The sequence below is a fragment of the Aulonocara sp. 'chitande type north' Nkhata Bay genome, linkage group LG10 (genome assembly GCF_057382095.1).
Source record: "Aulonocara sp. 'chitande type north' Nkhata Bay isolate Kocher_YH1m ecotype deep benthic linkage group LG10, A_spYH_male_GT1.1, whole genome shotgun sequence".
In the NCBI taxonomy this organism is placed as follows: domain Eukaryota; kingdom Metazoa; phylum Chordata; class Actinopteri; order Cichliformes; family Cichlidae; genus Aulonocara; species Aulonocara sp. 'chitande type north' Nkhata Bay.
Genome location: NC_141353.1, coordinates 8609893 through 8626582, shown reverse-complemented (window position 1 = coordinate 8626582; position 16690 = coordinate 8609893). Strand labels below are relative to the sequence as shown.

The window sequence follows — 16690 nt, the reverse complement described above, 5'->3', positions numbered from 1 at the left end:
GACATGTTGGACTTTGGTCTTTAAAAAAAACTAGGCGTGCTCATTCAGTTTGACTTTATTCACACAGAAACCAGAACACCAACGGTCCCTGAAGGCATCGTGGTGGCTTCAACAACACCTCATTGTCAGGACAAACAGGAATGATCAGACTGAAGGATAAATATGAAGCTAAGAGCAAGTAAATATATCATGGACACACACACACACACACACACACACACACACACACACAGTTAAACTACAAAAATATAAAAACAAGTTAAAGAAACAAAACAACAACAAAAAAACAAACACATCAGTCTTCCAATCAGACGCGCCACCACTTCTCCCAGCACCTCTCATTGGTGGATGAGCTTCACAGTGTGGTGAGAAACTCTCTGACCTGCAGACAAAAATTAAGTCCTGTTACCAGATTACAAAAGCCTTTCAAAATAAAACCACCAGGTGAAAGTTAAATGAGAATTAAATACAAGCACAGAAAGATGGAAGCAGCACATACATGAACAAACAGCCAAACATGGAAGAATCTGACATATTTTACTGTCACTTCAAAGTATACAAACTTTTGCGCAGGTCACAGAGTTTACACAGTTTATTCAGTTACTCTCAGGAACGATGTTCAAAAACAGATTAAACACATGTTAGGCGTGTTGCTTTATATAAACAGGCACACGTCAGAATATAAAATGCAGCAAAGACTGAGATTTCTATTAAGAATTAAGATACTGATTGTTAAAAACCCCAATAAAAGCTTGACGGTCTTTCCTCTCGTGGCGATCGTTGGGTCTGCGCTTCAGCAGGCCCGCTAGTTCAGAGACGCATCACCCCCCACTGTTTGCTAGCCAACTTCCAAGAAACAGCCTTCCCTGCAGCCTTTTATTCAGTGAATGCAAGCACCACCCATTGTAACACCCACAAATGGTTAAAATCACCGCATGCGTCTGTGTGTGTGTCTTCTTGCCACACAATATATGCTCACAACTGTTAACCACATTTCCTGGTTATCCAAAGGCCATCTCCCCACACCCGTATATGGCTTAACATTAATGGTTCACCATATGCAAGCATAGGCGAGCCCCTAAATGGCCGGGAGTGGACATCCTTCACAAGATAAGGAAACCAGAATCTCACATGAAACCTGCCTGTGGTTAAACAGCTACAGCTGATTACCTCCTCCAGCATCATAGATGTGTCGGACGAACAGAAGAATATCTAACCACGCAGTTTAAGGCACGGTTTACACATTTAAGTGCAACAATGGCAACATTTAACAATTTACCCTGACAGTGACGGTACTCCTGACAAACAGAGTCACTCGTTATACAGACGAGGAGTCAATGACTTCTACATAAAAGCAAACAAGAAGTGGTTCACTGGTTGTTTGTAACCAAGAGAAGAAACAGAGCGGTTTGGGACGTGTATGAAAAACAAATAAAACCACCATCATCAGAAGGAAAACCTTCAAAATAAAAGCTCAGACTGACCTTGTCGATGATGGCTTCCTGTTTGATGCGGTCGTTCTTGAAGTCGTCGTTGACGTCCAGGACGAGAACAGGAAGTTCGCTCAAATAATCAAAGTCCAACCTTAATGCAAACACAGGTTAAAAAGGCGCTCCTGAACGCACCGCTGAGGCTCTGAGCACGCTCAGTGGCATATAGTTACCTGAGGTTCCTGTGGTAGAGCCAGGCTTCATGTTTGAAGTGCAGCTGCTCAAGGTACTCCAGAGGAATTTCCTGCTCTTCTTGCCGGCCGCGATGAAGCAGCCGCTGCATGCAGCGCTGAAAAATACACACACAAACACGGCACCTGAAGGCAACCGAAGGAAGGAGAGCCCATCACAGAGGGCGATGCGTTTACCCTGAGGTGGCAGGACTCTCCAGGTTCTCCTGTACGTCTTTACCTGTGGCGGGGCTCTGAGGTAGATGATGGCGTCGAGAGCGATGTCGGACTCAAACTGGTTCAGTAACCAGGTGTGCCAGTCCTGATACACACTCCACTCCGTCTCCGACAGGTCGCCACTCTCAAACAGGTTTGACGCAAACACGTACCTGTACACACAGGAGTTACATGTCTCACACCTGTGTCTGTGTTAAATGCGTGCGAGTTACCTGTCAGGTGATCAATGGTCATGAGAATTTACATAATTAAGATTAAGGAACTGACCTCCCAGCCCATTGTTCCCTCAGTGGGCTGGTTTCAGTCATTATGTTTATAAGATTGAAACCTGCAGTCAGCTGAGACTGAAGACGTCACCTGATGATGATGAAACGCTACGTGCAGATGAACAGAAGCAACCTTTTGGAGACCTGTCAGGTAAGTTACCTGTCGGAGTAGACGGAGCGCTCGTAGAACTGGACGGGGTTTTCTGCCTGCTGAAGTTTGATTGATGGTGACTGAAGCTGAGCTCGAACTCTGCTCAGACACGCGTAGCTCTGCACACAGGTGAGACTCACTTGAGACAGGTACACATAGTCTGACACACAGTGCTGCTATGGTAGGGGATGGAGCCAGGTGTGTTACCTGGAAGGTGTAGGACCAGCGGCTGGGTTTATCGTACAGCATCTGCAGCAGGTTTCCTCCACTCTTTTGAGATGAGCTCAGCTCCTGCAGGTAAACAAGCAGGTAAACAAGCAAGTAAACACAGACTTTAGAGAATGTGTGCTGCATTCAGGCTCACCAGGTAAACGTCATCGCTGTCATTCTGCACGTTGCACCACTTGCCAATGGGTTCAGGGATGACCTCCCAGTCCTCTGATGCTGCCTGAAGGAGGCGCACAAATGTCGACTTTCCTGCAGCTGGAGGCACACGGGTGAGACACACGGGTGAGACACAGAAATGTGACAGATCTCTGGTCCTGCCTGATTGGAGGAATCACACCTGTTCAGGTAACCCTGACATGACATGAGCTACTGATGCTCCACACACTAATACAGGAAATCAGCATTAATGCTGATGCCGTAGGACTTCCTGTGTGGGTGGGGCTTAAGAAAAGGACCGAAACAGCTGACTTTTGCAGGAAGTCATGTGACCGCAGGATCAAGTAAAACCATGGCAACCATGAGCAGCTGATTCAACCTCTGATTGTCTCTGCTCACACTCCTCACGCTGTCACCTGACCCCAACCTCAGTGATGAGGTCACGTCCTCGCTCTGGAGATCAAAACTCTGACCTGAGACTGAAGAAGTCACCTGGATGAGTGACAGAACGTTTCTCCACAAAACGCTGCGTCCAGATGAACAGAATCAACCTTTGGAGGTCTGACCTCGACTTGCAAACCTCCATCAGTCTGGCTCACCTGAGCCCCGCCCACAGACTCCACATGACCAGCGTTCACCTTCAAACACCTAAAGGAGCAAGCTCCACCTATTTAACACCCAAATTTAAACCTCCGCCTTCTAACCCCAGCAGCACAGCTCCATTAAAAACTGCTGATTATTGATCACAAACAGCTGATTTTCAAAGACAAACAGCTTATAATTGAGTTCAAACAGCTGATGATCAATCGATTATCGTAAGAAATCACTCGGTTGATGGAAACGTCCAGATGATTACTGACTGTTGACAGCAAATTTTGACTATAAACAGCTGGTTATTGAACACAGGGCTGAGTATTGACTACAAACAATTGATTTGCGATATAAACAGCAATTGACCATGGACAGCTAACTGTGACTAGAAACAGCTATTTATCGATCACAAACAGCTGATTATTGATGATAAGCGGGCGGTTTTGGCGCCACTTGTTTCCGTGAAGGCGGGAGGCTCACGGACTTACAGACCCGGGCCTGAGAGCTCGTTAACCGGCGGTCCGGGTCGGTCCCCCGGCTCCGTTTGCCCCGGTCGGTCCGGGTCGGTCTGGGTCCGTGAGCGTCCCGGTGAGCTCACCTATGTTTCCTTCGATGGAGATCTTCTTCTCCTTCCTTTGACGGGAAAAGCTGCCGTTCAGCGGCGGGCTGCGGGGAGGGGGGCACGGCCTCTTCGGGGGGGTCGCCATGTTCACGGATCGATCGCTGATTATCGATTATTGCTCGCTGCTGTTTTGAAACCCACTGACCGGCGCGCGAGATGCTGCTCAAATTAAACTCCGCGCGCATACAGACTTCCGTTTCCGGGGGCGGAGTCACGCATGAGCAGAGGAGGAGGAGTGCAGACTTCCTTCAGTTTCCTTCATGTCCAACATCACACCTGCCTCACTCCACCTGCCTGGCTCTACCTTCTGTTACCTGTGTTCACAGCAGCCTTTCATCTCATCCACAGAGGAGAGAAACACAGTGGGGGGAAACAGTAGCGGTTTTTGAGCGGGGGATTCTCTGGCTGGCTGGAGCAGCATCTAATCACCAACCCGCAAAATAAAAACAAACCAACAAACACGAAAACACCAGACATCATGATACAGACTTATAATTTGCACCGATGTTTTTTCGAAATTTTATACGCGAAAAGTGAGCGCGAGAGCCCTCGGTGCGCCTGCGCGCTGCTGAAGTCAAAGTAAACTTTATTGTCATCTCCGCTACAGACAGTCCAGCATATAGAGACGAGACGACGAGGCTGCAGCTACAGCAGTGCAAGTAAACAAACAATAAATATAAGAAGAGTAAGAGAATAAATATACACTTGAGGACCAGGAGTAAAGGATCAATAACAATTCAAAATCTATGATTTACAGTTTGATGATTTAACCCTTTAAGACCTACCATAGAACCAAGTCTGCCAGAGCTTACTTTATATTTTTACATGGTGTAGTAGCATTTCAAGTTGCTATACATCAATACAACCGTTATAGCCCAAATTTTAATAATATGTCTGCATTAAGTCCATAGTAATTACATAAATTGCAAAAATGTGCAATAAACTACAAGAAAATTTAAAATATTTTTTTTTACATATATTTCTACTTAGAGAAATTCAAGAGGCTTATCCCTGAAAACTTTAAATAGAAAAACATTGAAAAAATAAAACTTCAAGTAAAACACAAGCACTTCTGTTAAATTATTGCAGAGTGTCCACATTGTAATTCAACAAAATATCAGTGAACTATTTGGCACTGTCTCCAGCTTTCAGAATAATAAATAAACACTTCTGTTTGGAATAAAGTAAATAAAAATTAGGTTTCAGAATGAAATAAACAATGGACACAGAATGTCCATATTGTTTGTTTGTTAATTTATTTCAAACATGTAAACAATATACAGGTACATTTAGTATGTGGAGTATGTGGCAGGGACTAAACACGATCACAGACTTTAGAGGGAAAACCAGCACACCGCAGACCACGGCCTCTCTGTGTGAGGAACGTATTCTACGCTAGATTCGACACAGCGAACACCATGAGACCGGACAGTGTGCGCACCGCGGATGACGTCAGTGCGCACACTGTGTCTGAGGAGGATGTGCGGAGGTGCTTCAGGAAGGTGAACGCACGCAAAGCTACTGGTCCGGACGGGATTCCCGGCCGCGTCCTCAAGTCATGCGCGGCTCAGCTGGCTGGAGTGTTCACACACATCTTCAACCTTTCCCTCTCTCTGTCTGTAGTCCCAGCCTGCTTCAAAATGGCCACCATCGTCCCTGTACCCAAATCCTCCACCATCTCCTCATTGAACGACTGGCGACCTGTAGCCCTGACCCCCATCGTAAGCAAATGCTTCGAGAAGCTGGTCAGGGACTTCATCCGCTCTGCACTACCCGACTCACTGGACCCTCTACAGTTCGCATACCGCCACAACAGGTCCACTGATGATGCCATAGCCCTGACACTACACACTGCCCTGTCACACCTGGAGAAGAGAGACACGTATGTGAGGATGCTGTTTGTAGATTACAGCTCAGCATTCAATACCATCGTTCCCTCGAAGCTGGACAGGAAACTGCAGGATCTAGGACTGAGCAGCTCCCTCTGCAGCTGGATCCTTAGCTTCCTGTCTGACAGACGCCAGGTGGTCAGACTGGGCAGCATCACCTCATCCCCCATCACACTGAACACTGGTGCTCCACAGGGGTGTGTACTGAGCCCTCTCCTGTACTCACTCTACACCTACGACTGCACAGCCACTAACAACTCCAACATCATTGTGAAGTTTGCAGACGACACTACAGTGGTGGGTCTTATCACCAACGGTGATGAGACGGCTTACAGGGAGGAGGTCAGCGCCCTGACCCACTGGTGTCAAGACAACCATCTCACCCTCAACGTCGCAAAGACAAAGGAGTTGATAGTGGACTTCCGGAGGTGCAGAGAAGTACACACCCCCATCACCATCAACGGCGCTGCTGTGGAGAGAGTGAGCAGCTTCCGGTTCCTTGGAGTACATCTGGCTGAGGATCTTACGTGGTCAGTACACACAAACAAAACAGTGAAGAAGGCGCAGCAGCGCCTCTTCTTTCTCAGGAGACTGAAAAGATTCGGCATGAGCCCCCGCATCCTCAGGACCTTCTATCACTGTGCCATTGAGAGCATCCTCACTGGATGCATCACCACCTGGTATGGCAACAGCACCGCCTACAACTGCAAAGCTCTCCAGCGAGTAGTGCGGTGCTCTGAACGGATAATTGGAGGTGAGCTTCCCTCCCTCCAAGACATCTACAGGAAGCGGTGCCTGAGGAAAGCGGGTAGGATCATCAAGGACTCCAGTCACCCCAGCCATAAACTGTTCAGACTGCTTCCATCAGGAAGGAGGTTCTGCAGCATCCGGTCCCGTACCAGCAGACTGAGAGACAGCTTCTTCCACCAGGCCATCAGACTGCTGAACACGTCATAGACACCTCAGCTTCACTACTGGAACTTTAACATTATGCACTCCACACTGTATATAAATGCCACTGTTTTGCACATATTCAACTCTGTATATTTTATATATTTTATTTATTGTTGACTCTATTTAATTTGTAAAATATGTGTATACACACACACACACACACACACACACACACACACACGTAGAAAAACATTTAGTATACACATCCAGAAATTATTATTATTTTTTTTGCATATACTATTATATATTGTACATATATTTATTAGTTTCAGATTTAGCCATTCGTATATTTTGCCTGTTTATGTTATTGTATTTTGCACAACTCTGTTGCTTGTGAAGCTCGCACACAAGAATTTCACTCGAATGTGCTGTACCAATGTACCTGCACATGTGATGTGACAATAAAAGTGATTTGATTTGATTTGAGTAAAGAAAATAAGAGAGAGAAAGTTATACTATACAAAAGTCAATGCATTTCAATATCGCTGCTGTTCTGATTCGTTTACACGTTGAAAGGAAGTGGGAAGAAGTACACACCGATTTAATCCCATAAGTTATCAGTTAATATTTAGTTGCGGTGCATTGGTGGTTCTTTGTGTCCGGGGATGGGCGTCCGGGTACACACCGACTCACTCCTTGGCGGCCGCTTATCGGGGCCTGGAGCCTGGGGCTCGCTCGGGCCACTTCGGAGGTGGGGTGCCCCCGGCCTCTCGGCCTGGGGCTCGGTCACTCAGGCACGGCTGGCTGCCGGCGGAGCTCACGGGCGCGTCACTGCAACTCCCCCTGGCTTCTGCTCCGCGGCTGCTGAGTGAGCCCTCATCTGGGACTCTCCTCAGCTCTTTCTGGGACAGTGGCGCGGCTGCCCCTCTGTTGGTCTTCCTTGGTCTCTTGTGTTCTGGGGGCCTCTGGATGTCTGGAGTTTTGATCTCCTCCATACCTGCTTCATGCCCTGGAGGACGGGGCTGTGGCCCCCCCACACCCTCTAGCAGATCATTACATGAAGGAACCTTTTAAAAACAAGCGCGTCCATGCTCACAGGTGTACACACGGGTGATCACACCCACAAACTACACCCTTTTTGGCTCCTACCTCAAAGCACACTGTGTTCTGTTGATCTTATGTGCTGCACAATAATGTTTAATATTTAGTATTTACTGTCATATTCCCATATATCATTGTGATGTTGTTTATTCTATTACTCTTGTTCTCTTCTGCTTGTTTTCTTTTTTCTTTCTCAACAGGTGATCCAGGTGATTGATATATGCATTTTTTTCTCTGCCCATTCTGTTGGTTTTTGTTTTTTGCCCTTCTCCCCCGTCCCTCTTCTCAGCTGTTTCTCTTTCCCTCTAAAAGAAGAAGAAAAAAAAATATTTAGTTGCTTCCTCATTGATATAATCTGTAATAAAAATAGTGAACAACTATATACTATAATATCACATCATGACATTTTTAAAATAGAGATTCACTTAATTTCAATATTTTCCTTTTCTTTATAGTTTGAGAAGATCATATTTTTATAACTCTTTTTGAACTGTTCTATGTTTTGACGTTGCTTTCATTCCATATTCAGACTGTTCCACAGTTTCACTCCATGCACAGAAACACAAAAGCTTTTCCTTTTAGTACGAACCTTCCCTGTTGTGAAGTGACAAAAAGCCCTTAAATTATAGCTTCCTTCTTTCAACAAGAAAAAACGTACTCTGAATATTACCTGCCAGTTCCTTATTTTTTTCTTTGATTAGAATTTGTGCTGTTTGGAATTTTACTAGATTGGCGATTTTCAATATTTCAGTGCAAAAATAGTGAGTTTGTACGATCCTGTAACCTGCACTGTGGATGATTCGAACTGCTTTTTTTTTTGAAGAGTACAAAGTGAGTGTAATGTGGTTTTATAGTTGTTGCCCCAGACCTCTGCACAATAGCTTAAGTAAGGTGAAACCAGTGAACAGTAGAGAACATGAAGGGATGTTTGTCTAATACCTGCTTTGCCTTGTTTAGTACTGCAATGCTTCGTGATACGTTGGAATGAATATATCTTACGTGAGCTCCCAGTTAAGTTTTTCATCTGTTATTACCCCCAGAAATTTATTTTCACTGACTCTTTCAATATCAACACCATTTATTTGAATCTTTGCATTTGTATTTAAACTACTATTTCCAAATAACATAAGTTTAGATTTATTCAAATTTAATGATAATTTGTTTTTATCAAGCCAGAACTTCACTTTACTTATTTCATATCCTCCAATAAATTCTGCAGATCATCACCAGAGCAGAAGATGTTTGTATCATCAGCAAAGAGAACCACTTTTAATACTTTGGACACTTTACAGATGTTGTTAATGTACAAGTTGAAGAATTTTGGACCCAAAACTGACCCTTGGGGTACACCACAAGCAATGTGCATACATAAGGAGCAACCACCATATAATTTCACAAACTGCTTCCTGTCACCTAAATAACTCCGGGCCCAATCTAGAGCGACCCCTCTGACACCATAACGTTCCAGATTTCTTATTAATATATCAGGATCTATAGACTCAAATGCCTTCGTCAAGTCTCTGAATAACCCAGCTGAATAAACATCAAACAGAAAACTGATTAAACAGAAGTGTGAGATGGTCGAGTTTACTCCAGTGTCCTGTTATATTTTAGACAGCAAGGAGCAGACGGCCGAGTTTATTAAACTCCACCGAGACAGCGGTGACGCAGATCTGAAGGCTGGACCGTCTTATTTCACAGCCTCGCACTTCCGGCCTTCTCGGTCTTTGGAGGACCTGGCCCACGTAGACCGCGAAGGCCGGGGTCCTCCGAAAGACGTTTTGGGACACAGCTAATAAGAATCAGAATACTTTATTGATCGCTGGGGGAAATTATTTTTTGTTACAGTGCTCCATTATAAGCAAACATTAACAAGACAGACACTCCAGTCCAGCAGGTGGCGGTAGTGCACTTGACGCTCTTTGCTACGCCCATAAAAAGATAAAGGAAGAAGAAGAAGGCTCTCACGCATGCGCAGTGTGTCCTCAGAGTCGGGAGCAGAAAGAAGATGGCGGCGCCCGTAGATCTGGAGCTGAAAAAGGTAGGAGCTCCTCACCTGTGTGTGACTAGCGCGGCTGTTTCACACGTGGTCGAGTGTTTTTTTCCACAGTTTCCGATTTAAACTGCCTACGACCTCGTCTGTGTCCGCGGGACACCGAGACCGTCACGCTCGTGACTTTAACACAGCTGCGCTCAGGCCTTGTGTCGTCACCGTGAGGTAGTTAGAGCCCCTAATGTCATACTGACGCAGCGGAATCGTGTGCGAGTGGGTTGTGGGTCTCTGGTGAGACGCCGTGACGTAGGGCTAAAGGGGGCGGGTACTTCACAGTGGGCAGGCTCTGTTACCATGGGGACTAACCCAGGTGCGCTCCGCAGGCCTTCTCCGAGCTGCAGGTGAAGATGATTGACACGCAGCAGAAAGTCAAGATGGCCGATCTGCAGATCGATCAGCTGACGCGCGTTCAGAAGCACGCCAAACTGACGCACGCCGAGATCGCCACGCTGCCCGACAACACGCGACTCTATGAGGGTGTGGGGCGCATGTGAGTCACCTACCTTCAACCTTAACACACCTGAACGTCACGCAGGTGTCAGCCAATCACATTGGTTCAATCATGATGTGTTTCAGGTTCATCCTGCAGTCCAAGGAGGAGATCAACAACCTGCTGACAGACAAACAGAAGACGGCTGACGAGAAGATCAAAGAGTTGGAGGTGCGCATGCACACGCCTCTTCTCATTGGCTAACTACTGATTGACATCACGCGTGTGGGCGTGTTCTGCGTGGGGTTAGGGAAACCTAGTCTTGTCAGGAGAGACGGCATCCATCCCACTTTGGTTGGAGCAGCTCTCAAAATAGGACTATCCAGAGTTGGGACCTGTTTCACCTTAAACTTACTGAACACGGTTGTCAGAAGGGAGTTTTTCCTTCTCACTGTTGCCAGGTGCTTATAGAGGGGCCCTTGGCAACAATCTCAACTATCATGTGACCCCCCTCACACACACACAGAGGGTCACATGATAGTTGGGGTTAGAGTCTTTACTTTAAAAATGAAACACGTTGATGTAACTGTTGTTGTGATTTACACAAAAAAAGGAATGAATTGTCCTGCAGTCTGATTTCAGGAGGTTGGAACAGCGTTGGTGTGCGACACACACACACACACACACACACACACACACACACACACACACACACACACACACACACAGAGCTAAGCACTGACAGTATGTTTGTGCTTGTGATTTCCAGCAGAGGAAGGTGTACCTTGAACGCAGCGTGAAGGAAGCTGAGGACAACATAAGAGAGATGCTGCTGTCCAGGAGAGCCCACTGACCATCATCATCACACACACACACTATAACTACACTGTAATACACACACACACGCTGTTTCCCGTGTGAGTTTTCCACAATAAAAACTTGAAGACGCTCTGCCTGCTGGTGGGTTTTTTTAGTCTGTGATTTAAATCTTTACTTTGAATTTGATGATGATGAAGAGGAAGACAACCCTGTTCTCAGTGGGTGATCTGATGATTAAAACCAGCAGACGATCATGTGACTGTATGGAACTACGTTTGCCCAAAGGAGGCGGGGTCATAATGTGATCGGTCACTTTGAATCCATTGAAACAGAAGGATTCAAAGAGCTGACCTGAGGTCTGTGCCCTGAGGTCGATCAGGACATGAAGCGATTATATTAAGCAATTATAACTTACCAGATATTTAAAGCTGCATGTCTAACACATGCTTAACACACATGTGTAACTGCACCATGAGTGGATGCAGCGCTAAGCACAGGCCCTGTATTTCTCTGGTTTTATGATGTTCTCAGTGTTCAGGTGATAAATCAGCACATAACTGAGCAGCAGCAGAAATAACAGCTGCAGGTAAACAGCAGCGACCTGATTCATTTGGTCAGAGATTCATCCGAACAGTGAAGATCCTCTGAACGTCAAAGGTGTTACGAAATCAGTTTTACCCCGGTTCTTTTATTCGTCGAAAGTTGTCATTTCACAAAACCTTTATTCATCTTCATTTAAGCATGCACTTCTAGAAGGGAAGACGAGGCCGGTGTGTCCCTCTGCAAAAAATCTTCACTGCTTTGTCTGTGAAACACAGTTTTGTAGGGGCGACCCCATCATAAAACCCCCACGGTGTGCTGCAAACTCTGTGTCTATGTGCACGAGCACATGAATGCCTACATGTGCGCGTTCCCACGTGTCCCATGTGAGTGCTCGTGTGTGACTGTGTGTGCATACCTGTGTGTATGTGTGTGCACATGAGTGAGTGTGCGTGTGGATGTGTGTGCGTGACAGTTAAAACACTGTGGGTGTAGGTGACTCCCTAGGTCATAAAACCCATCTCCCTTCCAGACCACAGTTATCCAGTTACAAATGTTGAGACCCCCACCCAAACATCCTCTGGGGAATTTCCACTCAGCATTAACGCCTCTCTGTTTTACTTTCACAGTTCAAGTGGGGGAGGGGTCTCCTACAATCTACTCCTAAGTTCACGACACAGTGAGGCCTTTATTATATTAAGGGCAGTGTCAATGTCTCTACAATAGTTCTGCATTCTATGTTAACACATTTCTAAACTCTAAAATCAGCTAAACACTCCTACAAAGGTCAGATAAGCTGCCGGTGTAAGATGAAGGTGAAAGAAACGCACATTTACCTGGACAGGTGAGTGACATCAGAGCCCCGACTGCATGAAACTTTCTGAGAGCCAGCCCACTTGTTCATGTACGTGTCACCTGTGTATCCTCGGACTGTGACGCCCACCCAGCCCACATCCTGGGCTTTCCACTTATGTCATGTGACCAGTTTACCACCTCCTTTCAATCAAAACCGCCGACACACCAACAAGAGGAGAGGTTAGCAAAATACTCTCCCTCTACTACTATTGTTACCATAGTAACTACATGTAGTGGTGTTTATTACATGGTTATTACCTGTGAAATTGTCTTTCTTTGAATGTGAGCTGCAGCGGACACCAGGACAGGTTCAGTGCTGCTGTTGGAGTACAAAGGTGAAGCAGAGGGTTTTGTACACCGCAGCAGAGGGAGGTTCAGACTGGATGAAGAGGAGGAGTAACGCCTGGTCTAGGAGAACACGACGAAGAGGAGGAAGACACAGGACTACCTGACGAGGAGATTGACTCGGGCGGGGCGGTGCTCGGTGGGCCAGCACGAACTGTGTGCATCATTTAGTTCCAGGATAATGTATCCAGCGTAGTATCACATTAGATTACTGTGTTGAGAGTATCCGGTACTTCAGTACTCGTGTGAGCCTGAAGTCCGAGAACACTGGAGTCCGATTAAGCACATGGATGATAAACTGAAGGTTTGGCAGCTGCTCCTCAGACCCCGCTGTCAACAACAAACACCACCTGCCAACACAAAGGTTTTCTTTGCCACGTCAGTACATGTGGTTGCCTCCACTGACCAGAATTATCAGCAGGACAACGATGGTAGGTTAGCAGGCAAAACCTCCTTGCCTACAAGTCTCTGCCCCCACTGCTGCTAATGGTCTGGGGCTGGATTGTCTGTGGAGTGACCAGAGACTGGTGCTGCAGTCAACTTGTGATTGGTTGGATCGGTTCCCACAGGAACTCACATAAGCTTTGATCTATATTTCACAGCCATCGATCTCAGAGTCTTCTAACAACTGGAACCACAGTGAAGGACCAAGTGTCACAGCCAATGAGGCGCCAGGAGAGGAGCATCAGTGATGGTGGAAGAACTACGTCTGTTCAGCTAAATATACAGGTTAATATCGTCCTGGTAGCAAACAGCAGAAAACAAGAATAATGAAGATTTTTGTTTTTTCATCTAATTAAAGGTTTTTAATGACACCCTAACACGGGTGGGGAACTCCAGGCCTCGAGGGCCGGTGTCCTGCAGGTTTTAGATGTGTCCTTGATCCAACACAGCTGATTTAAATGGATAAATGACCTCCTCAACATGTCTTGAAGTTCTCCAGAGGCCTGGTAATGTGATTCAGGTGTGTTGACCCAGGGTGAGATCTAAAACCTGCAGGACACCGACCCTCGAGGTCTGGAGTTCCCCACCTCTGCTCTAAAGCTGTAAAGTGGTCCAGTTTGATTTTCTAAATTCAGCTGTAATTTCAAACCAAAGTTGTCCTTTTGTTGTTGTCCACTATAGTCCTGTGTGTTTAAAAAACACATTATAAGTAGTTTTTAGGCTCAAAAAGAAATCACACACACAAAAAAAGTGGAAGGTACTCTTCTTCTTTGGTTTCCAGGAGCTAATACCGCTGTTAGAGGCGGGGCTTGATGTCAGACAGGAAGTCACCTGCTGTCAGGATAATTAAGTCTAATCAGGTTATTGTGTCACAAACAGCTGATCCATCAGAGCGCTGACACTGAGGTCAGCGAGTGCTCTGTACCTGTCTTCATGACCTCAGTCTGTGGCCACGCCCCTCTGCAGGACATGTATAGGAATTTCTTTTATTTATGTATTAATCACATTACTTTATTGTATGATACCTTGGTGCCACTGGATTTTAGCATGTCTCACACTCATGCAGTTAGACAAATGGTGGGGGTGTAGTAAGGAAGTTGGTGGGAGCAGACGACTCCACAGGAAGAATCTTTTGTGTCTTCGAGGACTCTGGGAGGTAGCAAGGGAGTGTGAACCTTAAGGTGTGAAACAGCTGTGTACTGCATTTTGTTCCTGGAGAAGGCATTTAACTGAGGTCAAAGGAGCTTGCAAAGAAAAGCGTCTGGACTTCTTTAAGTTACTTGAAGACGTTTCACCTCTCATCCGAGAAGCTTCTTCAGTTCTAAGGTCAAATGGTGGAGAGTCCCAGATATAAACCTAGTGGGAGTTTCCCCCCACAGAGGGACAAAAGGACCCCCTGATGATCCTCTAATCGCCTGAGCCAAGGTGGGAAACTGGGTGTGGGTCCCAATCAGCCAGAGTTTCGGGTGAGCTCATTGTGAAACCTGGCCCCACCTTATCATGCGAATTCCTGAGGTCAGATGGCCCAGGATGTGAGTGGGCGTTAAGGCGTCTGGGAAGGGATCTCAAAACTGGATTATAGATGGCAGAGAGTTTGTGTCGTAAACCCCGCCTCTGTTCAAAGATGGTCACTCACAGTGGACATAGATGGCTTCTTTCACTCCTCTCAAACCATCTGTCCTCTCTGATGCAGATGGACTGCTGAGTCTTGTCCTGTGGAGGTGTGGATTATTGACCGCCTTACATATCACCGCCTTTACCCAGGGGATGCCATACCCTGCATTTACGGACTTCCTAAAATCCACAAGGAAGCTGTCCCACTCAGACCCATAGTCAGTAGCATAAACTCAGCCACTTACAACATTGCTAAACACCTTGCTACCATCCTTGCACCTCTCGTGGGGAACACCCCACACCACATCAAGAACTCCACTGACTTCACCGACAAGGTCCAGAAACTTACCCTGGATCCAGATGAAACTATGGTGTCCTTTGATGTAGTCTCTCTCTTCACCTGCATACCCACCACGGAGGCCGTGGAGACTATCAGAAAACGACTACAAGAAGACAGCTCGTTGGAAGACAGGACCAACTTCAACCCCGATCAGATCTGCACACTGTTAGACCTCTGCCTCACCACTACATATTCAAATACAACGAAGGCTTCTACAGACAAAAACATGGCTGTGCCATGGGCTCCCCCGTGTCACCTATTGTAGCCAACCTTTACATGGAGGAAGTGGAAAGGAAGGCTCTTGGCTCTTTCAAAGGAAGAGTACCCAGCCACTGGTACAGATATGTGGACGACACCTGGGTCAAAATCAAGACACAAGAAGTGGAATCCTTCACTGCGCACATTAACGCTGTGGATAAAAACATCAAGTTCACCAGGGAAGACACAAAGGACGACTGTTTGCCTTTCCTGGACTGCGCTGTGGACATTGAAGAGAACGGCAAACTCAACATCGAAGTTTACCGGAAGCCCACACACACGGACCAGTACCTCCTCTTTGACTACCATCACCCTCTGGAACACAAACTTGGAGTAATTAGGACCCTACACCACCGGGCAGAACGTGTTCCCTCTAAGCCTGAAGGGAAAAAGAAGGAACACACACATGTAAAGGAAGCACTCAAAACGTGCGGCTATCCTAAATGGGCGTTCTTAAAGTCAGCAAAGAGGCACAGAAAAGAAGACCAGACACCAGCGAGGGAGGATAAGAAGGACAGACGCAACAACATTGTCATCCCCTATGTAGCCGGTGTATCAGAGAAACTTAGGAGAGTTTTCTCCAAGCATGACATCCCGGTGCATTTCAGACCCAGCAACACACTCAGACACAAACTGGTTCACCCGAAAGACAAAACGCCAAAACACAGACTTAACAATGTGGTGTATGCTGTACAGTGCAGCGAGGAATGCTCAGACCTCTACATCGGAGAGACCAAACAGCCACTTCACAAGCGCATGGCACAACACAGAAGAGCCACCTCCACAGGACAAGACTCAGCAGTCCATCTGCATCTAAAGGTCAAAGGTCACTCTTTCGAGCATTTTTGGACAGAGAGGACAGATGGTTTGAAAGAGGAGTGAAAGAAGCATCTATGTCCACTGTGAGCGACCATCTTTGAACAGAGGCGGGGGTTTACGACACCAACTCTCTGCCATCTATAATCCAGTTTTGAGATCCCTCCCCAGACGCCTTAACGCCCACTCACATCCTGGGCCATCTGACCTCAGGAATTCACATGATAGGGTGGGGCCAGGTTTCACAATGAACTCACCCGAAACTCTGGCTGATTGTGACCCACACCCAGTTTCACACCTTGGCTCAGGCGATTAGAGGATCATCAGGGGGTCCTTTTGTCCCTCTGTGGGGGGAAACTCCCACTAGGTTTATATCTGGAC

The 16690-nt window shown here is 46.5% G+C and overlaps 2 protein-coding genes across 2 annotated transcripts; one reads left to right on the top strand and one right to left on the bottom strand.

The window, feature by feature from the left end:
* Positions 1-37: 37 nt before the first annotated feature.
* Positions 38-4165, bottom strand: LOC147320148 (deoxycytidine kinase 2-like). The gene is made up of 8 exons (XM_086307976.1): positions 3888-4165; positions 2679-2797; positions 2522-2605; positions 2324-2433; positions 1902-2049; positions 1664-1779; positions 1485-1584; positions 38-382 (listed from the first exon to the last, which is right to left on the bottom strand). Exons 1-8 carry the CDS (start codon positions 3994-3996, stop codon positions 356-358), a joined length of 813 nt encoding a protein of 270 aa, XP_086164102.1. The 5' UTR covers positions 3997-4165; the 3' UTR covers positions 38-355.
* Positions 4166-9740: 5575 nt separating this feature from the next.
* Positions 9741-11231, top strand: pfdn1 (prefoldin subunit 1). The gene is made up of 4 exons (XM_086307978.1): positions 9741-9836; positions 10172-10338; positions 10425-10509; positions 11048-11231. Exons 1-4 carry the CDS (start codon positions 9804-9806, stop codon positions 11129-11131), a joined length of 369 nt encoding a protein of 122 aa, XP_086164104.1. The 5' UTR covers positions 9741-9803; the 3' UTR covers positions 11132-11231.
* The last annotated feature ends 5459 nt before the right edge of the window (positions 11232-16690 follow it).